Here is a 26,499-nt window from a genome sequence, read left to right as displayed (position 1 = left end):
TCTTTTTGAAATGAACAACATTTTGAGATTGCACATTCCAGACAATAGCAGCTACTGGTATGAAAGACTTCTATAAAAGAGCAGAAAACTGCTGGTTGAACAGGGACAGCTTTTTATGTTTCTCTATTAAGGAGGAAGGTCAGAAGGTCAGTCTATATATTTCTTTAATGGCAGAGTTTCCTTTGTGATTCTTACTTTAGTGCACATTCTTAACAATTCGTTTCTGTCTCTTCTTTCTTGATAAACTTAGTTTTATTCCAGATCAGGCACCACCAGGCTAGACCTTGCACACCAGTGAAATCCCCTTCCCTGTTCCCTTGGTAGTTCTGGTCTTCACTGAGACACCTGGAGCTAACTTCAGGATAGCCCAAGAGTGTGCCAGGGAGTTATTTTGAAGTCCCTAGGCTTCATAGGCTGTACTCACCTCCCCAGGCTCGGGAGAGAGCTGTGCTGACCTGGGATATTGGCATCCTCCTGTCGTGATGAGTATTTCACTTCATCTGATCTGATCTAATCTCTGCTTCCTCTTCTCCTCCAGCCCAAAAGCATTCTCGGTTCCTTGAAAGGCAGATTTGCTTTTCTCCTGCTCTCCTTCACATCAAACCCTGAAGGAAACACATGAACCCTTTTTTCTTGACTCCCCTTCTCTCCACACACCTCCCCCCCGCCCCTTTTTTTTTTCTTCTTCTTTTTTTTTTTTTTTTTTTTTGCTTTCAAGCTAACAGGGAAGTGAAAAGCTCTGAAACATCTGCCTCTCAGAGTGAGACTATTTTTCAGTAAAATAATCACCTTCAGTATGACTACATTGTTTTTCTGTTCTATGCAGTGTGACTCAGCATCAGTTAATTAACCCAATCAAGTAGGCCGGATTTCTCTCCTTTTAATGAATGGTTCTTCCTACTTCAGAGCCTTCCTAGACCTCATTTTGAATGTGCCTCGGTTTTACTGGGTATATCCAATTACATTTATATCCTTCGGCCCAGTGCTCGGGCCACTTCTCCTGTGGAATTACACAGTGGTGGAAGTGAAGCCAGGACACTCACTTGGTAGCAGTTGCCCTACTTATGTCTGCTGCTACCAGCCCTCTTGCGTTAGCACGTCGGGAAGGTCTTTACACAGATATTCTATTCTCGGCGTCGCAGACCGAAAATGGCAAGTAATCCTTTCCACACGTCTTTTTATCAGTGGGAGGAGGAGCAGGTTGAGGGAAAGGCATGTCCTCACAGCCATCAGAGAGACGGACGGGCGCTTGATTGCATAAAACCTGCTTTTTTTTTTTTTTTTTGGTTTCCTCTCTCTCCCTTTTCCCTGTGAAGTAGTACGCAACACCCAGATCACCCCCAAAATAGGAGCGTGCGTGGGTCTAAAAGAAGACAGTGAAACCAGCTGCCACGTAAAGCACTGGGAGAGTGATGAGAAATGCACAGGCAGAAGGGAAGCGTAGTAGAGTTGCCTCGCAGTGGAGCAGCTAGCGTTCACACTGGGCTGTCGATGGCTATAAATGGAATTGTGCATCACCGTTCCTCTCGGCCCAAGGACGCCCCGCTGCAGAGACAGGACCACTGGAGGAAGTAAGGCATCTGGCTGTTTTGTAATGAGAAGCAGGAATGCTCTTAATAATAAACAAACAGGACATTGTATGCCATCATCACAGGATGTCCTTCCTTCAGCCAGCACGCTGGCTTGGATCGGAGGTGGGGGGGGGTGTTAAAAATAAAAAAAGGGGTGTGTGGGGTCTGCTAATTGGTATCCCGATCCAACTTCCCATCTCCAAGGGTGCTCCCGGAGCTGCCCTGCCCGAGTTTTCCTACCAGGCTGGGAAGGAGGTGTCCCATTGGGAAGCGCTGCCTGCCTTCCCCTGCTCTTGCCAGCTTCCCTGCCGGCACCGAGGCAGATTGTGTTTAAAAGGAAGGAAGAGAAATGTTTTTCCTAATTCCTTTTACAAGCGTCGATTAGAAGGAGACTCCGGAAAGCGCGTCTGAACGCCCCGAGTGGGTTGATCTCGAGCAAAGCGCTGTCATTGTGCAGCCTGGGGAGCAAGTGCTTTTCCAGCGGGTTTGCATCGGTGTTCTGGAAGCTGGGAGCCGCTCTAATTCTTGTTTTTATGGTGCTCTACCCGGTCAAATTGAGGGACAGCGTGTTGACCTCTCAGAAGTTAAAACAGCTGGGAAAAAAAAAATAGATTTATAGTTTAAAAAAACAACAAAACAAAACTGCCTGGCAGCCGCTGCTTGGAAAGCCGCAGGGCTGCCTTGCCCGCCAGACCCGGGCCGCGGGGGCAGCGCCGCCCGCTCACGCACGGGCCAGAAGGCAGCTAAATTATGGCTAATCAATTAAAACGGATAGATAGAGAGATGATAGATAGATGATAGATAGATAGATAGATGAATGCGGGGCGGGGCGCGCGGGGCAGGCGGGGCGCGCGGCCCCCCCCCCAGCGTCCGGCGGCGGGAAGCGCAGGGCGGGCGGGCGGGCGCGCGCGCGCGGCAGCACCTGCCCGCGGGAGGGGCGGGAGGAGGAGCGGCTGGAGGTGCGTGTGTGTGTGTGTGTGTGTGTGTGTGTGCGGGAGTGAGTGAGTGTGCGTGAGGGGGTGAGTCAGTGTCCCGGGGACCCAGCCGCTGGAAGGAAGGAAGGAAGGAAGGAAGGAAGGAAGGAGGAATGTTTACTCGGTAGAGATGAGCCAGGTTTGCCGCCGACGGTGGGCTTCGGTGTGGAAACGCGCGCGGACTCTGCCCCGGTAAGGAGCGCGATGCCTCCTCTCCTTCCTTCCTTCCTTCCTTCCCTACCCACCCTCCCCCCGCGTCTTTCAGCTCGTTCTTCTCGCCCTCCCTTCGCCGCGACGGCGCCCGCAGAACGGAGCCCGAGTTTCCCCGCCGCCCGTCCGGGCGCTCCCCCGAGCCGCCCCTCGCCCTCCCGCCCCGCCGCGCCGCTGTCACCCCCTCCGCCGCCCCGCACACACGCTCTTGACCCCCCCCGAGTCCCGCTGTGAGGCTCGAATCCCCCCTGTTTCATGCCGGCGGGCAGCGAGGACCGCACCGCTCCCCTCCGCCGCCGCCGGGACGGGTTGCGGGGGCCGGTCCCCGAGGGGCTGCCGGGGGCTTCGTGTCGCCGCCCTCCCCTCAGCCCCTCCGGTCGTGCCTGCCGGGGCGGTCCCGGCGGGTGGGGGGGGGGGTCTCCCCCTTCGCCCGCCGGCAGGCACCCCCTGAGCCCCTTCCCAGGAAGACCGTGCTCTTTCAGGTGTCGCCTTTTGTTTTTGGTTGCTTTTTCTTTTGTTTTGTTGGTTTTGCGGTGTTTTGTTTTGTTTTGTTTTGTTTTTTCCCGGAGGAGGGGTGTGAATTTTCACCGGAGCTACGTACGAGGAAAGGAAAAACGGAGGGATTTAATGCCGGGCTTGAGCGGCATTCCCGGATCCCGGCGTAGGCAAGAGAGTTTGGTCCCTAATGAACCTTTTTAATAGGGAGAGCCCGAGCCATAGGACCTGTCTGTGTATGGCTTTGGCGGCAGCGCTTCTGCCCTCCGCAGAGGGGCTGAAGGGCTCGGTGGAATTGCCCTTGCCAGGCTCCCGCCCGCTGCTTTTCAAGATAGCAATTCCCGGAGGTGCCATCAAAACCAACAGGGAGAGGGAGAACTTTTCGACATGCATTCCTGCCGTTTTATTTCCCTTGCTCCTTTCCTTTTTCTTTTTTTCTTTGTATTTTTTTGCCCCCCCCCCCCCCCTCCCCGGGAGTGCGTTGCAGTGCTTTGTGCAGGGCTGCTGCTGCGGTGATGCTGGCAGGATGTCGGCTTTCTCAGCCTTCCATGCCAAGGGATAAGGGGACGTCAGGAGGAGGTGGCCGGGTGTGTGTGTGTGTGTGTGTCACGGGGAGGGGGTGGGGGGGGGTGGGCAGGTTGTTTTGAAAGTTGTTTGTGTGTTGAAAGCCGGTGGGAAAGTTCAGGCTTCCCCATTTGGAAGAGGCAAGGCTGGGTTCCGCTCCTCCAACATGCGCTTTCCATTTTTAGCTTCATTCAGACGCAGACAGCAGCTCCTTTCCTCTTCCTCTCCTTGTTTGTGACACTTTTTTCTGAGGCAGCTTTTCCACAGGCGACTTCAAGCGGTCTGGCGGCCACGACCCCACGTTTTCTTCAGCATGGAATATTTTTTTTCCCTCTCTCTCAGGCATTAGGGAGAGGGTCTGAAAAAGGTAAAGCGGTTGTCAACCCGGGGTTTTTCCCCCCCCCCCCCTTTGTTTTTGCTCCCTCCCTCATTACCACCGAGGCTGGTGTTTTTTAAGGCGCTGCTTCAGTCGGAGCAGCTTCGTTTACACTGCTTTTTTGGCTATTACTCAACTGTACCAACTATTCCTGCATACGCTTTCAAAGTGTCACAGACTGCTGTATTAGTCACGCTGTCTCAACGGAAACCACAACACTGAAGGACAATGAGGATTAAAGGCTGTTTTCTTATTTTCCAGGCTGCTACACAGTGTAGCTCGGACGCTGTGAGTTTCAAGGATCCGGTGAAAGGGAGAGAGTGGACGATGAAAATGGACATGGAGGATGCTGACATGACTCTGTGGACAGAAGCTGATTTTGAAGAGAAGTGCACGTACATTGTAAACGATCACCCGTTGGATCCCAGTGCTGATGGAAGCACCCTAACTCAGGCAGAGGCTTCCTTGCCAAGGAACTTGACTTTCAAATACGCATCTAACTGCAAAGAGGTAAGCGGCAACGCTCTGGGGAAGGTTGGAGTCAGACAGGCCAAATCACAGTGCTTTGGAAAGTGTGTGCTCACCCTGGCTTCCATTCTTCTAACACACACACACCCCACCACCACCAACAAATGCTGCCTTGATGGCTTTGAAGATGGGACCCTGATAAGTCTTTTAAGAAACTGTGAGCTGGTCACCTGTCGTGTGATATTTTCACTGGAAATCACAGCCAGCCAATCCCTGGAACTGGGTCTGTACCAATTCGCAAACAGTTAAATTTTCACACAATTTGAACAGCATCTGAATAAGCATATTTAAACTGTGGGGTAGTTCTCTGTGCCAATTTCTAGTCTGCTGTTTGCCAGGACCATTCATTGCCTCTGGCTCAGAGATTAAAGTGCCTCGGTTGTCCAATAAATAGCTTTAAAAAAAGTAGAGAGGGGAAAAAAAAACACAACAAAACAAAAAACAAAAAAACAAATTCCTGGAAATGTGTTTAATTATTTCTTTTTGTTTTCCCTTTGGTTATGAAATTGCTTTATTCTTTTCGTAAGCTTGCTGTGTTCGTGACTTCCTAAATTCTTAAAAACTCCAGCATATTGGTTAAGAAAGTGATGGCAGAACAGTAGCTAGCTTGACAGAAGGGTGGCCGTCGTTTAAATGAACTTTTGTTTATCTGGGACAGTATCTTCACTGCTAGCTAGCCATGCGAGTCGGTCCTATCCTTGTCCCTGGAGTGGGTACATTCTTTGTTGTTGTTTCAGAAGGGCTGGAAAGAAATGAGCCCGGATGAGCAATTTGGTTTTGTGTTTACTCCTTCATATAGAGTAGCTATTATAGCTAGGTGTGATGTTCGACCGGGTAATGACCCAAGGGACAACCCTTCATTTCTCCTTGTGCTGAGACTTGTGGTATAGCAGCTATTACCTGTGCTTCTGCTTTGGCTAAACACACTGACCACAGAGCTGAAAAGCAGAGGTACACTCATCCGTGCCTATCAAATGTTTCCTTCCAAAGTAGGTACTTGTTTAATCCTACCTACTGAAATAGGGCCAAACCCCCAGCTGCAGGGTATTGGCACCGTGGAATTTAGCTTGGCAGTGTCTGATACCGTGCCTAGTAGGTTTGTTAAGAGGTTAAAGCTAAATTCTCTTGTAAGATCACTCCTCTCTCCCTGTCTGCCCTGCCCTGCCCTGCCCTGCAGAGCATTGGCAGAGAAAGGAAACACTCTAGAAAATAAGTGCGAAACCTTGTTTTGTGTTATTGCATCGTTAGATGGGTCTGGCTTGGGTGGGGAGGGAGGTGAAGCTGTGACTCTGCTGGGTGATAGGGAAGGGTTTTTTGGCTGAGGGATGAGCTTGCAGCAGGAGAGCTCAGGCAGATCCTCAGCAGCTGGCTGGTGACAGATTGGCTGCTCAGGCTGCTTGCTCACTCTGCCCCTCTTCTAGTCCTGCTGCCGCGGCAGGAGATGTCCGAGGAGCTTTCAAAATTCCCAGCACTGTCTTTGGAAACACCCGGGTGTCATTTCCTTACCCTGTAGCTCAGGTCAGTGAATCAGGGCAGGAGGATTGCTGCCATCTCTGTGTGAGAGGTGGGGGGGAACAGGAGTCACTGAAAGATTCCCGGTTCCTCCTTGTAAAATGCGACTCGAGCAGCTCCCTGCTAGTGGGAGTCTGAATATAGGACATCCTCCTTTTGTTCTCCAGAGTTCCCCCCGGTCTTTTATTTGCACTGAATAGCACCTTCCATAAGGAGGAATAGGAACTTTTGAACCCTGGCTATTTCTAAGGTAGCTCTCAAAGAAAGGGCTGATCTGATCCTTTTCCCCCCCGCCACCTTCTGTCAAGGCTGTGGTCCTTTGAATGTACAGACAGGTCACTCCCTGCCTGTCTGCAGGGTGAAATAGTTGCAAATGGCATCATCTGCTTGCATTCTAGCAACCTCTGATTTGAAACATTCTTTTTTTCTTCTGTCTGCCTTCCGAGTTTTATTTTGTTCAGGGGTGGGGAGAAGGGCAGGACTTGGTGCATGCTGCTCTTGCACATCAGCGTTTGTGGGGTGAGCAAGGGAGCCAGGTTCTGGTTTTGACCTCGTGGAAAACCACAGGACTCCTGACAGCTTGATAGGGTGGGTTTTTTTTCACTTGCAAAAGGATGAGGTAAGACTTGGGGGGGATGCATGTGTGCGTGTTTGCCAGTGGGTTTCAGATGTGAGCTGTCTCCATTGTTAACTTGGCGGAGAGCTGTGGCTTCATCTGGTTGAGAGTTTTGAATGCTGAGTCAGTTTATTGACAAAAAACATATATAATACATCGCTTGTGAAACACCAATACTGTCATGATTAGATCACGACATCCTAGTGCTGTCATGATTAGTATTCTGTCTCCACTTGAAGTAGGAAAAGTACTGCGTGCCTGCTTAGGATGGAGGAAATACAACTCCTGTTGTTTGGGGAGGGTTGCTTTTTGTGTTTCTTTGCCTTGCATGCCTTGTGAGGCGAGTAGCTCCTCTTCAGAGGTTTATTGAATTTGCAAGGGAGTCTATGACACGTCATGCTCTTGTTTATTCTTGGATCTCGATCGGGGATTTTTCTGAAGGACACATTTTTCATTATGAGTTCACAGTATGTGTCAGCATTTTAAAAAATGAATTACTACTGCTCGTAACGTTTCAGGCTGCTCGATTTACACGAAGTCATTTATTTATTTCGATGCGTGAAGTATTTATCCTTTCCTCCAGTTTTAGCAATTGACAAAAAATGATGAAACCCAGTGCCAAAATCACTCTCTTGGGAGGCCATATGTGAGTGATCTTTTTCATGCAGGCATAGAAAAAAACCCGTATTTTTTTAAAATAGTTTTTTTTTTCCTTTGGTCTCAGTCCTTAAAGCCCAAACAGCCCTTCTAGATAGAAAGTGCCATTTATTCTGCTGTCTTGAATATTGCTAGTGCCTTGTCCTGGCCCATGAGCTTCACAGAGCAAAACATACCTCAGCAAACCCACTCCTTGTTGCATTTCTCTGGTAAGGCCATGGCAACAGACCCTGAATCGCTGATTTTGATGAAAGCAGTGATTTTTGAGCTGTTACACAGTGTGCCTGGCTGACCTCAGACCCTTGCTTTCCCCTACTGCTTTTATTTAATGTCTTTCATATATGATCACCCAGGAAATTACTTGAGAGCATTTTATTTCATGGCATCTCTTTTAGAAAACTGGTCACTGAAGGATGGGGGAAAATGGATGTGGGCTTCTATAACTGTGAAACTAGTAGTTAAATGTATTTTTAAAAAAATTAGTGTTATTCCAGGACACATGATGGCTTTCCTTGTTTGCATTGGGAGAAAACTGCTACTTCTCTGAAGGCAGCAAGAATTTGTTCAGTGTAGGCGTTTTTCTGTTGTTTTGTTTTGCTTTTATTTTTTGTTTTGGTTTTGTTCTTTGGTTTTTGGTTGGTTTTTTTTGTTTTTGTTTTTTTTGTGGTGGTGGTGGTTGGTTGGTTGGTTGTGGGGTTTTGTTGTTTAAATTTAAAGCAATTCAGTGGATGCATTGCAAAATTGGAGCAGGTTGCCCAGGGAAGCTGTGGCTGCCCCATCCCTGGCAGTGTTGAAGGGCAGGTTGGATGGGGCTGGGAGCAGCCTGGGCTGGTGGGAGGTGTCCCTGCCCATGCAGGGGGGTTGGAACTGGATGGTCTTTGGGGTCCCTTCCAACCCAAACCGTTCTGACGTTCTATGAAAATAACCTCCCCTTGCAAAATTAACGCTGGGTCTCTCGAGGCGCCTTTTAACACCAAATTCGGGACGGGATCTGGGCAGCGGGCAGGGCGGGATGTGCTCTGCCAGCCGGACCCGCTGATCCTCCGCCCTCCGTCCCAGCTCCCGGCTCCCGGTTCCCGGTTCCCGCTCCCGGTTCCCGGTTCCCGCTCCCGGTTCCCGCTCCCGGTTCCCGCTCCCGGTTCCCGGCTCCCGCCGCCGGCTCCGGCGCCGCATTAGGACCCTGGTCAGTTCCAGGGCCGCCGCCGCCCCGGGCTGCTCCGCCCCACTCCCCCCCGGACCCCCGGCCCCGAAACACCCCCCGTTCCCGGGCTCCCCCGCCGCTCCAGCGCCTCCGTCTTGCCGCGGGTTCCCGAGTGGCCAAGCCGGCTCGTCCCGTCCCGTCCCGCTCGGACCGAGGGGAGCGCGGCTGCTCCTCCCGCGGCTGCTCATCCCGCGGGAGGCACCGGGCGGCGGGAACACCGGCCGGGCGGCCTCGGGCTTTGGGGTGTCCGGTGCTGTGTGCGTGCTGGCAATGCCGCGGTAGCGAGGGGAAAGCTGTGGCCGCGGAGCGCTGGGAGATTGAAAGGGAGAAGGGCTGAAGCGTCGGTAGAGGAGGAGATTGGCTCGGGAGGGAGCGCCTTGCTGCCGTGAGGTTCAGAGGCAGGAGGCTGCAGAAGAGCAGCAGGTTTTGGTTTGCGGGGAGCGGGCTCCGGGCGTGCTCCCCCGGGGGTTCCCTGCCACGGGGAAGGTCTCCTGGCCGAGAGGCAGCAGTGTGCTGAAGGACACCTGGTGGACACAAGTCTGAAATGCCTCTTCTGCCACAGCTTCCCCCCCCATCAGCTCTGGAAGCAGAATTCCCTGGCGGTTTTGCCTCGGCTGCTCCCACCTTGGTTCCAACCTTGGTGGCCTCCTGGGAAACCTCCCCCTCCCAAGCTGCGGCAGGGCAGGAGCCAAGATTTGCTGACCTGAAAGCTGCCCTTGGGTGAAAAGTCATCTGGGCAGCTTTAGGCTGGTTTAAGCAAAGCTTGGCTGTTGGCACACACGCGGATGTGGAGAACATCCTCTGCCAAAATAACCTTCTGATGGGTACAGGGTGAGAAATCATCTTTCTGCTCGGCTGCGCCGGGGGAGAAGCAAACACCACATGTAAGATGGATATCAAAAAGTATCTGCTGTGTCAGAGACACCAGTTCAGTGCATGTTTCAAGTTGACTAGTCTGAGGAGTGATTTCTAGAGATTCTGAGAATTTCATTAAACTCGGTTTAATTAAGACCAAGGTCTTTTAGAACCATGAAAAAAACTTGAGCCTGCCATGCAGTAAAACTGGAAGGGTGTGCTGTAGCTTGGTGGTGAACTTTTCTTGAGAGGGCAGATGGATGTAAATGAAGATATATGGGGAAGATGAGAAGAACATCTGCCTTTTTCAGCTCTCTATGAGAAATGTACAAGCAAGACAAAAATAAAACTGAGCCACTGAGCTTGTTTCGGCTTGTGGTAGGTGTAGGAAAATTTCTGGAAGTCCCTTTTCTCTCTGCTCAGTCCAGATGCACAGATCAATGGAGCATTTAGCTACCTCTGCTGTCGATGTTTATTTTTTGTGTGTGTGTGCTGAAACACATGTTGAAACACAGACAAGTGCAAACAGCCACCCTTACACCCAGCAATCTGTTTCCGGGTGGATTACCTCCTTGATTCCGTGTGAAATTATGCCAGGCTTTAGTTTTTACTGGGATTTTTTAATCTTGACCAATACACAGGCAAGCATTTTGCTGTCTCCCTCTCTCACTCCAAGGGTGATACAACAGAAGAAGATGTAGCATGAGGAAATCACGAGGCTTAGCTAATTTGTCAAGTGCCGTCTACAGTCCAGGGTTTGTACCATCCTTTGCTGCCAAGGACTGGTAGGACGAAAATGAAAATGGTCACTGCAGTGAGCCATCTGCAGGGTCTGTGCTTACCTGCTTTGGTAATAACGTGGGTTCCTTGCGTGGTACATGCAGCACTAATCTCAAATCTTGGTGTTCCTCAGCCACTTGTGCTGCTCCCTTCTTGTTCTGAAATCCTGGCGAGCAAAAAGACGTGGCGAGATGTGGGGAGGGGATATGGTTAATACATTTTGCCATGAAAGTGTGGCCGTAGTACCAAATTTAATGGGCTTTGTACCCTTTTTTTCTTTTCCCTTTTTTTTTCTTTTTTTCCTCCACTATCTGAGCAGCAGAGTCAATCTTGCAAAGGCTTGAGGTTTTTGGTTTACAAAATTGTTGGTTTGCAGAATTGTTTGGCTACATTAAATTTAAGAAGACGGGTGAGGAACAGAGAGAGTCAAAACCAATAACTCAGCAATGTTTTGCAAAGGGTTACTCCAAGGCACGTTCTTCTGAATAATGATGAATTGCTTCCTGATTTGTGGTCAGTGACTTTTTTTGGTATAATTACTGTCAAGAAGGAAGCTGAACGACTCGAGTACATTTCTTAGACCTAGCATAGTGGAGCATTTTCATCAAAACCCTTACGCCCTTTTGACCAAACCCACTTGACATATGTTACTGGAACTGCTGCCTCCTTTTTATAAGAGAAGGTGATCTGTGAGTACATGTCCCATAGCATTTCATAGTCTGTTCTGTCTGCCACTGTGTGCTGGTGAGAGAATTGTAAGTTTTCTTTTTTTGTTGTTGTTGTTCTCCTTTTAGCTCTCAGGACGGGCATAGAACGAAGAAGGTGTGGGGGTGGAGGGAAGGTTTCACTTTGATCTGGAGGAGCAGTCATTCCAGTTCGTAACTTATTAGAAAAGCAAGCTGTGTGGCAGTGAAGTGATTGATAGCTATTGAGTATTGCTCTTTGCTGGAACTAGACTTTCGGGGGTTGCCTTTGATAGGAGAAATAACTTCTGAAGGTACTTTGACAGTCTCTGTACATTTTGCTTACTGTTTGTCCTTGTGAATGTGTTTCCACAAGACCCATCCTCCAGGCAGTGGTCATCTTTGCCTTCCCTGTGTCTCAGGAAGATGCCAGTGTCTAACAAAGCTGCTCCCATCATATCCAGCCCAGTCATTCATTTATTTCTGTCTTGCTGACCTGTCCCTGGTTTTATACCTTGTTAAGTTCGGGGAACAGGAGGGAGAAAGGCAGATTTCTTTAATTTCTACTGTCAACGGACTGATCCTGTGCTGCTCTTCTTGTAGGTCACTGGAGTTATAAGCAAAGAGTACATCCCGAAAGGAACGCGCTTCGGACCCCTGGTAGGAGAGATCTATACCAGCGATACGGTTCCCAAGAATGCAAACAGAAAATACTTTTGGCGGGTAAGCAGGAAAAAAAAAAAAAACACCATGTTGTTGCAGTAAGCAGATCACTAAATGAGTACAGCTGAGAAGCTGGGTCACTTCCTGCTTCAGACCTGCATGCATGCAGGGGGCAACTGCTGCATGCTGCCGGGCACCGGTGGAGCCCGTGGGGTGGAAACCTGGCTGTCCTGGAGGTAGGGGCTGTGTGGGTGGAGAGAGCAGGGGAGGTGCTCAGCCCTTCCTGGCTCTTGTCTTCCAAAATGGATTAGTGCTTGGTTGGGTCAAGAAACAGCTCTGCTGCTTGCTGTAGGGGCAGGTTATTTTGCATTTCTTCACAGCAGAAAGTCATTCTTGTTTATGCAAATGTCACGTATCCCTGATTTTTCCAGCTATGAAAAAGCTGTGAAAGTACTGCAAAGCCTTTTACTCTGGGATGATGATACATTTTGTGGTGTTTTTTTAACCTGGGTTTTGAATAGAACTTCTGTACCACACTGGTGGTGGTGGTCTTCAGCATGTATTGTTCAAGTCATAAGCTCTCCTACTCCAGGAAGTGTTAAGGAGCAGCCCATGGATCTTAGTGGAAGGGAAAATCCATTAATGCCAAAGACTAGAGGTGATGCCTAATTTGTACTTCATAGTATAGGCTGGAAGGGAGCACCAGCAAATTTGTTTTGGCTTGGGAAGTGTTTGCTGGGGAATATGCTTCCAGTTTTATCAGCTGACATAATCCTCAGTTTCCTTTACAGACCTGTTATTGTTAGAGAACATTCCTTCAGCCCCATCTCCTTCCATGGATTTGTTTTGCTGCCTTCTAGCCATTTAGTTTGTGTCTAAATCAGTGGATTTGGGATTATATCCAAGCCTCTGTGCCCAGCTGCCTGCCTGCCTTAGCAATATCCCGACCTCATATCCAGGTGAAACCCAGGGCAAGCACCAGCGTTCCCCACACCCTTTTCTTCCTACCTAATTGCATCATTTTGGTTTTCCCAAATTGTCTTCATGCAATGTAATACAGCATTGCAGAGGCTGTTATTTGCATGAGTGTTTTTACAAAGCAGGCGGCTGTTTCCACATTCATAAGGCTACAAAATGTTTCTTCTAGCCAGATTTTTCAGAAGGTTGTGCCTGGCAGAGGGAGAGGCTGGTGATGCTGCCAGTTGCTAGTAAAATGGAAACACTGGGAAGAGGGGCTGCTATCCATCTTGCAGGACTTCATCCATGTATTGCAGTGAGAAGTATGACATCATTCTCATGGTGTGATTCTAAGCCTTAACGCAGAGGGATCCTCAGAAATAATATCCCAGGAGCCATCCAAGCGTCGTTAAATTCCCCGTGATAATCTTGATTCGTTCAAGACAGGCTGCTGCACCGAAAATGAATTCCTTCCTAGGGGTCTGAAACAGGCTTGCATGTGCAAAGGAAATTGTGGGAGATAACTTCCCACATGTTATTAAAGGCATCCTGGGCTGGCTGGCAGGAGCGGGAACATCTGCTGGTGCGGGGGGACGCTGCCTGCGCCCTGCCGGGGCCAACGTCACTTCTGGGAACCGCGCCGTGACTCAGCACATCGGGGCTCTCCTTCCCCAGAAGAGGTGGGAGCTGGGTTGGGGCACCTTCAGCCCGGAGCATCCGTGGTCCCACCATGGGAGCCGTGGAAGGCCGGTTTGGGAAGCAGCAGCAGGCGTCTCACTCTGGGAGCCCCACGTTCCTGGAAGTTTGCAAGCCGGGGCGAGCAGAGAAACCCGAAGGCTCCTCTTGATGCAGCACAACTCGCCCGGCTCCCTTCCATTTTCTCATAACAAACACACCACAAAAATCTCTCGCAAGCCGCTTTGATGAGGCCACATGTATTTCCCCCTTCTCAGTTTACAGGAAGTTACTCTTAAAAGAAAGTGATTCTGGTGTTTACGGCCCGCGTTCAAGGGCCCGGCTGCCTCCCCCCGCGCAGAGGGCCCGGCCGGCGGGCGCTTGCAGGGCGTGCTGCCTGGCCAGGTAGGTGTGAAAGAAAGTGGTGCCAACACAAAGGCAGGAACGTGCTGTGGAGTGTCTTCTCCCTGAGATAAGCTCTGTCTCCCCTTTGGAGAGGCGTTTCCTGCTCAGCGAGGCGCTGCTCCCTTTCCGAGGTCAGGCTTTTGCCAGGTCATCTGTCTGCGAAACCCAGGAATGCCGTTTCCCCCCAAGAGTGAGGGATGTGTCTTTAGCAAACGTGCCTTCTGAATTTTTCTGGACTTCTTTTTTTTTATTATTCCTTTTCTTTTATTCTTAACCACTTTAGGCAACAGTAGCTTCTCTCAGGGATTGGGACTTCTTTTCTTCCTCCCCCCCTCCCCCCCCGAGCCACTGAGCAGTTTTTAGATTCATGTTTTCTTCCCCTTCTGTGGACAAGCCAGAACGTGTCCCTCGATAGGAAAAGTGACTTCTCATCGGCTGGCTCCTCTCCAGGTCTTCGTTAAGTTATGGCAGGTGAAGTTCATCTTTGCCTCGCCCAGCCTTTCTACAGAAGGGCTACAGTCCAACTATGAGCAAGTGTTGCTTTAGGACTCTGGGGGAGTGGAGGATGTTTGCATAGTTTAAACCTTTGGGCGGAGGTGGTAGGAAACTGCAAGTACAGAGGCCATAGAAAAAGGCGAGAAAGACTCTGACGTAGCACAGCCAGTCAGTCTTATACACAGGTGACTCAAACCATTAATGCAAGCATGCACTCAGACCTGCAGTCATTAGCATCACCCACTTGTTGATCATAGTACCAGGAAAAGGACTCTGAGGTGGACTGCTCACCCAGGGAGAGTCCTCTGCGTTTCAGATTTGGAGTTGGATTTGTCCACACTCGCAGAGGCACAGGCTGAGCAGAAAAGGAAAAGGTGACTGGGGACTTCACTTGGAATGAGCATCTCTTTTCTTGACACGTAGTTGGAAAGGGGGGAACCCAGCTTGAATTCTTATTTCAGGAATATCTTCTCATTTTACAAAAAAACAAACCAAACAACTTACAATTTCCCCCCCCCCCCGGACCCAGTGCACACCTGTTGTGTATTGCACATATATATCTTTATATTCATAGGCACTTCCTCTCATTCCAGATCTATTCCAGTGGTGAACTTCACCACTTCATTGATGGATTTAATGAGGACAAGAGCAACTGGATGCGTTATGTAAACCCTGGCTACTCTGTTCAGGAACAGAACTTGGCTGCTTGTCAGAATGGAATGAACATCTACTTCTACACCATCAAGCCCATCCCTGCCAACCAAGAGCTGCTTGTGTGGTATTGCCGAGACTTTGCAGAGAGGCTGCACTATCCCTCCTCCAGAGACCTGACAATGATGAACCTCAGTAAGTGGATTACAGTATAAATAAGGAATGTTAGTAATGTTTCTTCTGCCTATAGGATCTAATAATAAGCCGTATAATTACACAGCTGCATCATCTGTTGTGTCACAGTAGGTCGCTTGGAGTGGAAAAGGGGAAAACCAACAACAACACGAGAATGAGTTCCCCCTGCCCGTTCAAACATAAACAGATTATAAAAAACATGAATAGCTACTGGTTTACAGCCTGAGTCTTATCTGATTATATTCTGGACAAACAACCTGCATATATTCTCTGCCTTCAGGACTGTAGGTGTCATTTCACTCTCAGACTTTCCATGTCCAGATCTCATGGTGCATTGAGCAGAAGTCTGCTTTGATAGCATATAAAGGCTGTCCAGTCATGCTCCCACAGGGCTGCCCTCGCTCTACAAGGAAGTGGCCATGTGCCATGACTCTGTCTAGGTGTCTTACAAAATACTTGTTGACTGCACAGTGCTCTTTGAGCCCTGCATCCACGCTTACTTATCTTACAGGCGCAAACCTCCCGTTGTCTTCTCATCTGGTTACTTATTGTTTAAGCTCAGGGTATTCTATCCCCGTCCCTTGGCTCTGTATCACTGCTTTCATTTTCTGTTCAAAAGTAATAGCACTGGTAGCAGGGGGAAGAGGTATTTACAGGACTTTATCTCTGTGTTCCTCTGTGGTTTCTGACCATTTCTAGCCGCAGCACCTTACTCAGAGCTTAATCACTGCCTAGCACCTCACCCAGAGCCCCTTGAAGAGGGAGACATTCTTGCTCACTTCTCACTTAGGCTGCTACCCCTCCTGCTACCTGCTCTTATCCTTCTGGCAGCACCTACACTGAAATTTGAAGGAAAAACTGCCAGCAGGGTTGTGGGTTTTTTTTAGTATAAAAAGTACTGTTTGCTGTTATTTGGCAACAAATAACGACTTATAAAGTATCGGTGTTATTTTGGGGATCATTACAGCAAAAATGCTGCCCTGCATCATGAAAATGATCTCACACACTTAAAAGTACATCTGTCCTCCATGGGTGTTGTTCTTTCACCAGTTTTTGGTCTTTCCCTGCTAAATGTAATAAATCAGAGAAGAAAATTGTCTTTCTGTTAATGGCAGAGGGAGGAGAGGTCCTGTGCTGCTGTATTTCCTATTCAAAAAGCATCTCACTGATTCTGTCATCTTTGCACATTTGTCATTTCACCAGTTGCTCAGCAGTTTTATTTTCTGATATGATGAACAGCAGTTGGCTGGTTGGTGGGACCTGCAGGTGGGACCAGACAGGAGCATTAAGGGTGCCCATGGAGGAGGAGTTTGCAAAGATCCATCCAGACACATTTGGCCACTAGTGAGGATACAGAAACACAGCCTCAGTTTCTTGCACCTGCTGGTATCTTAGGTTGCCTTGAGAGTTAGTGAGGAATGTGTTTGTAAAGTGTCAACTAATTACCTGGTTACTCTTATTCAGATCAAAACTGGGGGTGTCTGGACATGTGCAGAATCATCCATTTAATAAAAGTAGGCTCAATATGTGGATTTGAAGAGTCAGGATCTTGTAGTTCAGCCTTAACATTTGAAAGAGCAATCATTCCAGACATTGAGAGTGTCCCTTCTTCTTTTGAAAGATGATTTCATTTAAACCATTTAGAAATTTTAAGTTCACCTCCTCCACCTAGTGAAAATAGCAGTTCAGAAAAATGAGAACAAATTCTCATTTTTTTTTTTAAAAAATCTTTTCCCCTGATCTTTGTGACAAACACATTAAAGCCCTGATGCTTGTGGTTAGTCCAGGAGCCCTACAGGTACAGTAAGAATGGAGGTTTTCTGAAGTTTCAGTGCCCTTTCTTGAAAAGCATGGAAAAAAATCCCAGAGGTTTCCCAAAGATGCTTATTTGCTGAGGGCTTTGTAGCAAGAGCATGAGCATGGATGTCTTTTCCAGTGTTCCATGGAACCAGATGAGTTTAAAGTGAAAGTCAGCACCGTTCAGTTTTCTTCTTCCCCTTCCTTCCAGACCACTTCTAGTTGAACCTGGAATCAGTGAGCCCCCCATGCCTCTGCAGCCTCTGTAGCACAAGCCTGGCCAAGATGCCCTCACACTGTGTTCATCTATGGATAGAGTGCAGAAGGCTTGTCCCCACAGGGAGGTGTCCCTGCCCATGCTGGGGTGGTTGGAACTAGATGATCTTTAAGGTCCCTCCCAACTTAAACCATTCTATGATTCCATGAAATCGCTGGCATCCTGCACATCTGCTGCAGATGTGGGGCTTTGCCCCATCAAAACATCTTGACACAGTCTTGCTTGGGGGTACCCCCACTGGTCACAGCCTTTTCCAGGCAAATGGCTCAGCAGCAGTTTGGTTTCTGAAGCAGAATGGCTTCTCTCGGAGGAGCAGGCGAGTATCCCCACGCCTCCTAGCTCCTGGCTGCTGGTTTTGGCACCCTCTGAGGAAGAGGGAAGGAAAATTGGGGTCCAGGTCCCATCACAGGTTGGAGTCAGGGCTCCTTCCCAATGGGACATGGGCTGGTGTGAGCGTGGGGCAGCAGCACTGCCAGCCCATGGCCATGTTAGGATCCAGCTCCCTCCCTCCACCACCTCCCAGGTGTGCAGGACATGCCGATGCCCGCGGCCGGCTTTGGAGGAGCAGTGCCTTGGCTGGTTGCCCAGCACAGGAGAGGCCACCTGGGACACACACCTATGGAGAGCTTCCAGTCTTGCCAATTGAAAAAATACAGGCTCTAGGTGCCTCAGGGGTTTGGGGATCACGGTCTTGGAGTTCAGCACCTCTTCAAGTGCCCGAGCGGAATGGGCCTCCAGGGAAAAATGTATCAGAGGATTTCTCTGGTTTTATTTCCTGTAATTAGTGGCCTCAAAAATGAGAGAACTACCACTTTAGAGCATAAATATATTTACGCGTCCACATCTAACATCTACTTGCCTCTGTAACAGCAAACTTTCAAATTAAAGGTAACTTCTCCAGCATTAGTTCATTTGTGCCACAGAAGGAAAGCATCCAGGTTCAAGACAGCAATTAGGCATGAACTTAGTTAGGGGGTTTAACCCTGTCCTCTGTGTTTTCTTGAACTGGGGCCTTTGACCCAGCCCCTCAGACACTGAAGCACACACCTACCTTCACGGGCATGATTAGCTCCGCGAGGAGCTACGTAACTCCGAGAGGATGTTGAAGTTCTGCAAGGAGTTGCACAACAGTGGCAGAGGCAAGACCGTGTTATCCCAGCTCTGGAAGCCCAGGCTCATTTCAAACAATCCTTTTCTCCTTCCTGCCTGTTTGGAGGCCACTGATGTGGTTTTTCTATCAAGATTTGAGATCCCTCACCTTCAGATGGTGCCATCGTCCAGGAAATGGCGTTAAGTGCGATGGCACAAGATGTCTATCTTCTACTGGCCAAAAAAAAATCAGTTTTCAGTAGTTTGTTAGATGTGTTTAACCTCATCCAGCTGGGCTCTCAGGTGGTCTTTTAGTCTGAGATACTTTAGTTTTGGACGAGCAAACAGACTGAGGATCCCACACAGTTTAGGATTTCATTCCTACATCGTTGTTGGAGAACTATTTTGGGGTGGAGAGAGGGTAACAGTTTTGTTTTAAAAAATAATAATTAAAAAAAAAAAACAACAAACAACTGCATTGACTCAGGACATGACTATTGGATAATAATGTTCATGTATTGCAATCATATGATGCAACTTCCTGGTGCTCATGTCGTGTTTGTCTCCTCAGTCAAGGATGGGCAGCTGACATCTTTTGGTCAAGCTTCAGAAAAAAAAAACCCTTGAGTTGGAGGAGGACACTTTGCACATTTAAAAAACATTTGGCAAACTTTTTGTTTCATTAGCAGGTTTAACAAGGTATCCTTTAAAATCTGTGAAGATTCTTAAATGTGAAGATGAACTTTTTGAATGCTTGTTTCTTAAATGTGATTTATTCCTTTCTTCTTCTTGCTGGCCCTGACACCCTGGCCGTTAGCTAAGCCCTGTCACCCGCTTTCCCTTTTGTTTATGGGCAGTTTCACTTTCTGGTTTTGAAGCTTTTCTGTTTGGGTTGAGAGGAAACATCTGCACTTGCTTAAAAAAAAAAAAAAAAAAAGCCTCCTGGAATCTTCAAAAGGGCTCAGGAGAATGATTTTGAAATGATATGAAATGTTGTCTTGACAAAACCAGGGTTTGGGGGCTAAAGTTGAGTTAAAGTTGAGGGTTATTTGGAGGCTCAAAGACCTTCTCTTGAGCAAAATGGTTTCAAAGACATGTCACCTTGGACACATTTAGAAAACAGATGATCAAATGATATAATTCTAAATGCTGGTCTCCATTCTCATTTTGAGTGGAAACACTCTTTGTTTTGCCCTCTTCACAACTTCGAGGTTCTCTTTCTACTAGCAGAAGAGGTGCTTAATTTAGATCGAAAATGTGAATCGGCATAATTAAGCTCCGCCACTCGAAGCGTTCAGTACCACCTCACTCCTGAAATTACTGTTGCCATGACTGCCTGCCTACAACCGTTTTTCAAGGTTTTAGAAAAAAACAGATCATTGTTTTCATGAAGTCTTTCTCAGGCTTCAGCTCAGAGGACACAGAAGGAGAGCAGAGCCTCCAGCTCCGCAGCAGTCTGTAGCTGGAACACCCACATTGGGGTGACTTCAGGCAGCCCCTCTGCTCAAGTTGTGTTAATACTTAAAAGCAACAGGAGTTTTGTCCCTTCTCCTCTTGCACGCCCTCACTAATCTCAGATCTGAGCAAATAATCTGTTGACCTCAGATAAAGTGCATCAGGCACCTAAAGAGTCACGTCTGGGGTTTTTTCTTTCTTTTCTTTCCCCCCCCCTCCTCTCAGATCAGTCACATACAAATGCAGCTGCACTCTTCTTGTTTTGTCATTAACCTCTTTTCTGTGTGTGTCTTTGACCACAGAAACTAGACAGATCTTGGAAGAGTATGTGCCTCTATTTAGGGCATAGATGAGTATATGGGAGTGGGAGGGAGAAAAGCATTTCAGGAGTGAGAGGAAGACAGTGTGATCAGTAAGAAATTAAATCTAAAAAAATCACACATGAAAAAAAAGTAAATCCATTGATAAGGAATTTCTCTCTTTACCTTGGAAGTATGGCTCCTTTAAGAGCACCAAGAAAGGCTGTAAACCTCTCAGTCAGTTTCAGCCCTGCCTTAAATCCACGTTCAGTATAAAACCTAAGAACCTCTCCTTGGCCTCACCTCCTCTTACTTTACATGCTTGTTTCTGTTCTGACCCCTCTGGTGTTCCTGAGCATCCCTCGTGCTCCGAGGAAAAAGCCAAGAGGGGAGGTATAGAGCAAAGATAGCTTGGAAACTGAGGAGGGCTGTCACAGTTGGACTCAGAAAAATAATCTTTAAACATTGCAACTTCTTTCTGCACATGGAAATGAGTAGGAGGGAAGGCTCTGCCAGGAAGGCTTTGAAGGGAAGGAAAGAGTAATTATCTGTACAGTCTGTCAAGTGGGGATATGAGCCCGTTGCCCAAAGAAAGTTACATTCTTGGTGTGGGCTTTTCTTTTTGTCACTCTCTGGCTTGCTCCAGCACATCAGGCACCCTGATGTTAAACCTTGTGACAGCAGGAGTTCCTCCAGCTGAAGCAGCTCTGGTTTCTCTATCACTTTTCCAGCACTTCTCCTTACTCTTCCCCTCCCCCTCCCCGATTTTTTGTTTGTTTGTTTGTTTCTTTAAAAGAGAAAAGTGTCAGTTTGAACTTCCTGCCTGACAGACCCCACTGAGAAACTGAGAGAGGCCTGATAAGGTGGTATTTATTTATTTTTTTCTGCTTTGAGGCTTCACAAGTCCTGCTTCCCCCTCCCCGCCCAGCTTTCAGTACTTCCCAGTCTGGATCCTTCCCGATGCTGATAGTGTCACCAGGAATATTTGCTCTGAGAGGCTGGTGTGGTGACAGGCAGCTGATAAGGAGATGGAGATAACATTATCCACAGTGCCATTGTGGAGCTTCTTGAATCTAGCAGGACCTCTGTGTTATACCCCAACGTGGGGGTGGACATTTCCATGAGCACAGACAAAATGACCAAAGAATATTGATTATTTTTCATGCCAGACAACACGACACGCCTTTAATTTACTTCTGAAACAGCTCTGCAGGAAACTTTAACACTGAGATAAGTCACTGCAAAGCTGTCTGTGCACTTCTGTGTGTACGTGCTTGCTGTACAACACGCCCTGTGTTTTATCATAAATATTTTAATAGAACATAACTGTGTTCAATAGCATTTCTTTGCAGCCTGAAAATCCAAACTGCCCACATATCTCAAACTAAATTTGCTTGCTACTGGTCTAATGCCGTTAGGAAAAGGATGCTACTGTAAAAGTGGGGTTGCTGTGAGTTGGAGCATGCTTTGAAGGCAGATGTTTTCCTGGATAGGTTTAATAAATGGTTGTTTCTTTGCCTTATAGGGTAATGTTGCCAAATGGTAGATTCCATCAGGGTAGTGAATAGTGAAGCAAAGAATCCGTGTTGTAAGCGGTGTGGTTGTTGCCCGTTCCCATCTTCCTTGTGGGGTTCAGCTGGCCCTCCAAAAAACCAGAATATGAAACTGGTTCTCACCCCAGTTAGTGAAGTAAGAACAGTCAGTCACAAAAGCAGCAGCTTGGCTAAAGGGCTGTGATACTTTTGAGTCACACATCTCTCAGCGTTGCCTTGTGCCTCCTGAGGGAAAACCTTGCACATCACTAACCACAAACGTGAAACCTTCTCGTAGTTTTTCCCCTTTAATGAAGTATCTTACAAGTCACCATTTCAAGGTTATATAACTATTAAGTTGGGGAGATGAGATAAAAGCAGACTTCTTCTTCTGTCTAGGGCATCTTTCAGGGTACTGTTGATATTCTGTTCTGTCCAGACAACAAGGCAGAGTCTTTGAATGCAAATAGTGTATGTGCTGAACTGAGCCGAACAGATACTAGCTTCTAATTTCCCTCAATACATTTTTTTTTCCCTTCTTTTTTTTATTATTTATTTTTGAAGTACATTTCAACTTCAGCTGGAGCCAACCAGTCTTGCTTGCTTTTGCTTTGCTTCAGCATTTTTTTTATAAAGTACAGCTGTAAGCAGAGGAGTTTTGCATAGACCGAATGCCACAGAAATCTGCAGTAAATAGTCTGCTTTGTTGTAGATGTTCCTAAGCAGGATATTTAATGAGTAATGATCTGTTTACTGATGGAGAATACCTTCTCTTTGAAGAAGGCTTTCATCCTAGCCAGCCATGGGGTTTTTTGGTACTGTAAGTAATTGAACTGGCTGGTGAAGTGACTGCTGCGGTTTGGCAAAAGCCGATTTGTCATGCCTTGTTATTTTACAGAGGAACATTTCTGGGAGCTTGTGTTCTGCAAAGTCCTTCTGCTGAACTTGCCTTGTGAACAAATGCTTGTTGCTGGGTTTATTAGAAATACTGCTGCAATAGCCACTCAGCAGCAAAGCCAGGCAAACTTCAGGGGAAAGGAAGGTGAAATCAGTTTGCGAAGGGGAGACCAGGGCTCTGCGAATGAATCATCATCTGGATCTGTATGTTCTGGCTGGTGTCCCTCAAATTAACAATGCTTTTTATTAACACTTAATACCAGCAGGCATTTCTTCACACAGAAATTAGGTTTTTTGGCAAGTTAAATGATTGCTCATCTCCCAGAGTGGCCCTTCCTTCCCACTGAACCTGTAGGAGTTGGATTGTGTTTTGAAGAGATAATGACGGTGGCACATCTAAATAATCATTACCTTGATCTTTGTTTTTCAGCACAAACCCACGTTAATCCAAAGCAGCACAGTGCTGATAAAGATGAATTCTATCAGAAAAGCATCCCAAAGAAGGAGCACAGTGTGAAAGAAATCCTGAAAATGGAATCCAATCCTCCAAAAGGAAAAGACTTCTTCCAGACCAACATTTCACCGGTTACTCCAGAAAAAGACTTGGATGATTTGCGTAAGAACTACAGCCCCGAGAGGTGTTTCTTCCCTCGAGTTGTCTACCCTATCCGACCTCACATTCCAGAAGACTATCTGAAAGCTTCCCTGGCATATGGGATGGACAGACCCAGCTACATGACTCACTCGCCCATCCAGACGTCTACTACTCCGAGTCCTTCTGGGAGGAGCAGCCCAGACCCAAGTTTAAAAAGTTCAAGCCCTCACAGCAGTCCAGGGGTGACGGTTTCGCCTCTGGCACCTACTTCCCAAGAGCACAGAGAGTCATACTCCTACTTGAACGGATCGTATGGCTCAGAAGGATTGGGGTCCTACCCTGGATACGCACCCCCTGGCCACCTCCCCCCTGCCTTTCTACCATCCTACAACCCCCACTACCCCAAATTCCTGTTACCTCCGTTCAATATGAGCTGCAATAACCTGAGTGCTTTGAACAATATCAACGGCATCAACAATTTCAATCTCTTCCCACGGATGTACCCTCTTTATGGCAACCTGCTCAGTGGGGGCAGCCTTTCCCACCACGTGCTGAACCCCACCACACTCCCCAGCTCCTTGCCCAGCGAAGGAGGCCGCCGGTTGCTGCAGCCAGATCATCCGAGAGACTTCCTCATCCCAGCCCCCAACAGTGCCTTCTCCATCACGGGCGCTGCTGCCAGCATGAAGGACAAGCCATGCAGCCCCACCAGTGGGTCACCCACGGCTGGTACAGCCGCCAGTTCAGAACACATAATGCAACCTAAACCTACCTCAGTGGTGTTGGCTGCCACCGGCGGGGAAGAAGCCATGAATCTCATCAAAAGCAAGAGGAACGTGACCGGTTACAAAACCCTCCCGTACCCACTGAAGAAGCAGAACGGGAAGATCAAGTACGAATGCAACGTTTGTTCCAAGACCTTTGGCCAGCTCTCCAATCTGAAGGTAAGCAGCAGAGAACAGGACACGAGCCCTCTCCGAAGGCTCTGGTTTCTCCCTCTAGGAAAAGCAAGGACAAGCCTCCCTTGCTTGCTAGGCTGTTGATCATTCTGGGCTTAATGCAGCACCCCCCAGCAAGAAAGCCTGGCTGTAAAGACAGTGCTTTAATACTGACGCCACGTAATTAACGAGATAACATTGTCTTTTGGCACTGGGAGCCTGCTGCTAACTTTGGGAAACATCTGAAAGTGCTTTAGTTGCAGCACTGGAAGCTGCAAATTGTGAATTGCTCTGTTTCTCCCTAGGTGCACCTCCGAGTACACAGCGGAGAGAGACCATTTAAATGCCAGACTTGCAATAAAGGCTTCACGCAGCTGGCCCACCTCCAGAAGCACTATCTGGTACACACGGGAGAGAAGCCCCATGAGTGTCAGGTAGGTAACACACCAGGGAGAGCAGCTTCCCTGGGAGGAGCCTCCCACGCTCCCTGTGCCGGGAGGGCTGTGCCACAAACCTCGGGCTGCTCAGGAGTCCCTGTCACAGCCATAGTTTCCAGCCCTGGTGCAGCAGGGTTGGCTTTAGCCTGCTAGAGCAACATCTGCCCGAGACAGTTTTGCCATCAGCCCTACTCGAGAGGCTGGTCAGCAATATTTAAGTAAAAAAGGTGGGGATTTCTCCTTCTCCCCTTCGTGAGAAAAGCGTGAAGATACAAAAAAAGCTGCTGCTTCATCCTGCTGTCTCCTCCTGGGTATCTGTGATTTAAAACATAAAACCCCCTCCCACTCATTCACTTGTTTCTCTGCCACCCCCCCTCCCCCATCAGGTTTGTCACAAGAGGTTCAGCAGCACCAGCAATCTCAAAACCCACCTGCGGCTCCACTCTGGAGAGAAGCCTTACCAGTGCAAGCTCTGCCCCGCCAAATTCACCCAGTTTGTGCACCTGAAGCTGCACAAGCGTCTCCACACCCGGGAACGTCCCCATAAATGCATCCACTGCCACAAGAGCTACATTCACCTCTGCAGCCTCCAGGTCCACCTGAAGGGCAACTGCCCCGTCGCCCCTGCCTCCGGCCTCTCCATGGAGGACCTGAATCGAATCAACGAGGAGATCGAGAAGTTCGACATCAGCGACAACGCCGACAAGCTGGAAGAAGTGGAGGACAATATCGACTTGACATCCATCGTGGAGAAGGATATACTGACCATGCTCAGGAGGGAGATGGAAGGAGCTAATCTGAAAGTGTCTCTGCAGAGGAACCTGGGAAACGGACTTATCTCCTCAGGATGCAACCTTTACGAGTCGTCAGACATGTCCATGATGAAGTTGCCTCACGGTCACCCACTACCTCTGTTACCTGTAAAGGTCAAGCAAGAAACAGTTGAACCAATGGACCCTTAAGACTTTCTGGCAAAGTGATTTTTTTTTTTTTTTTTAAATTTTATTTATGACTTGGCAAGTCAGGGTGCCTGTAGCAGTTGCTTGTACATAGTTTCAATGCTGCAAAGCAATCTTGGCTTACAGTAGTTTCCCTACGCTCTCCAGTTGAAAGAAGGAACTCCAAAGTTACTGTTTTCTCAGGGCATAAAGAGGGGCAAAGGACTGTGCATTGCCTCACCAGTTACTAAAAGACAATCATCTATCCATAATTATTTTTTCAATGATAGTACTTCATAATTTATTATGCAATTAATCATTCTAAAAGCAATAATTAGGAAAATGTTTACAATGACTGGAAAATTCATTGTAATTTTTACTTTAAAATGTTTTTATTTTTTTTGTTGTTGTTGTTTTACAGCCATTCCTTGTAGATATGTGGTTGGTTGGTTGTGTTTTTTTTTCTGCACATCTGTTTTAAGAACCTAAGATGGGGGTTTCAGTAAATGTGTTTAATGTACCAATGTCTTTTAAACAAATGTGGCTTTTCATATTGCCAAAGTTGGACATTTGACATAGAGAATCCTAGATCTGTTGGTTTGAAAAAGGAAAACAAAAAAAAAGGCTGTGTACTTTTATGTGCAAATCACCCCAATGGGAATTGAAAAGGAAAAAAAAACCCACAAAACCAACAACAAAAACTAAAACCCCAGAGTAGCAGCAAGTAGGGAAAGAAACTGCTCCCCTGCCTCTCTGAGGGTAGGGGAGAGATTCTCCCTGCAGCTCTTGGGGAGCAGATGTGGCACAGCAACCACCTCCCTGCCATGGGCAACACCACAGGTTTTTAGAGAACAGCTACAGCCCCACAAGTTGGTGTGGAACGTTATGACCAAAGCTTGAAGTGGCTCTTCCAAAACAAAATCTCACTCACATGTTTTTCTAAAAGCAGTTTAAGAGCAAACACACACACACACACACACACATATTCTTAATACTCTGCCTAAAAGGAGGTTTTGGGCAGACTTCTCACTTCTTTTTTGTTGGTTTTTTTGGTGTTTTTTTTTTTTTTGGCCAGAGCCTTCCAGGGATTAAAAAACAAACAATAAAAAGATGGTCAGATTCCCGGAGAAAGAAGGTTTTTTGGTTTTACTTGTATTTTCTTCTCCCACTTTGCCTGGGTAG

The 26,499-nt window shown here is 47.8% G+C and overlaps 1 protein-coding gene across 2 annotated transcripts; it reads left to right on the top strand.

Annotated features, from left to right (window-relative positions):
• Nucleotides 1-2,643: 2,643 nt before the first annotated feature.
• PRDM1 (PR/SET domain 1) lies at nucleotides 2,644-25,575 on the top strand. 2 transcript variants are annotated; one of them, XM_051613109.1, is made up of 7 exons: nucleotides 2,644-2,737; nucleotides 4,452-4,700; nucleotides 11,626-11,745; nucleotides 14,811-15,063; nucleotides 22,840-23,948; nucleotides 24,248-24,376; nucleotides 24,766-25,575. In XM_051613109.1, exons 2-7 carry the CDS (start codon nucleotides 4,518-4,520, stop codon nucleotides 25,339-25,341), a joined length of 2,370 nt encoding a protein of 789 aa, XP_051469069.1. In that variant the 5' UTR covers nucleotides 2,644-2,737; nucleotides 4,452-4,517; the 3' UTR covers nucleotides 25,342-25,575. The 2 variants fall into 2 exon arrangements, with proteins under 2 accessions (XP_051469069.1, XP_051469068.1); XM_051613108.1 differs by lacking the exon at nucleotides 2,644-2,737 and having other exon boundaries at nucleotides 4,419-4,700.
• The last annotated feature ends 924 nt before the right edge of the window (nucleotides 25,576-26,499 follow it).

This window comes from Apus apus, chromosome 3 (assembly GCF_020740795.1).
Source record: "Apus apus isolate bApuApu2 chromosome 3, bApuApu2.pri.cur, whole genome shotgun sequence".
Lineage (NCBI taxonomy): Eukaryota > Metazoa > Chordata > Aves > Apodiformes > Apodidae > Apus > Apus apus.
This window is presented reverse-complemented; position numbering and strand designations above follow the sequence as displayed.

What these genes read in the sequence shown, in the direction of transcription:
- PRDM1 (XM_051613108.1), top strand. Translation starts at nt 4,419, where the DNA reads ATGAGGATTAAAGGCTGTTTTCTTATTTTCCAGGCTGCTACACAGTGT. An exon ending in CCTGACAATGATGAACCTCA is followed by an intron (nt 15,064 to 22,839) that starts GTAAGTGGATTA and finishes TTTGTTTTTCAG; the next exon opens with CACAAACCCACGTTAATCCA. An exon ending in AGAAGCCCCATGAGTGTCAG is followed by an intron (nt 24,377 to 24,765) that starts GTAGGTAACACA and finishes CTCCCCCATCAG; the next exon opens with GTTTGTCACAAGAGGTTCAG.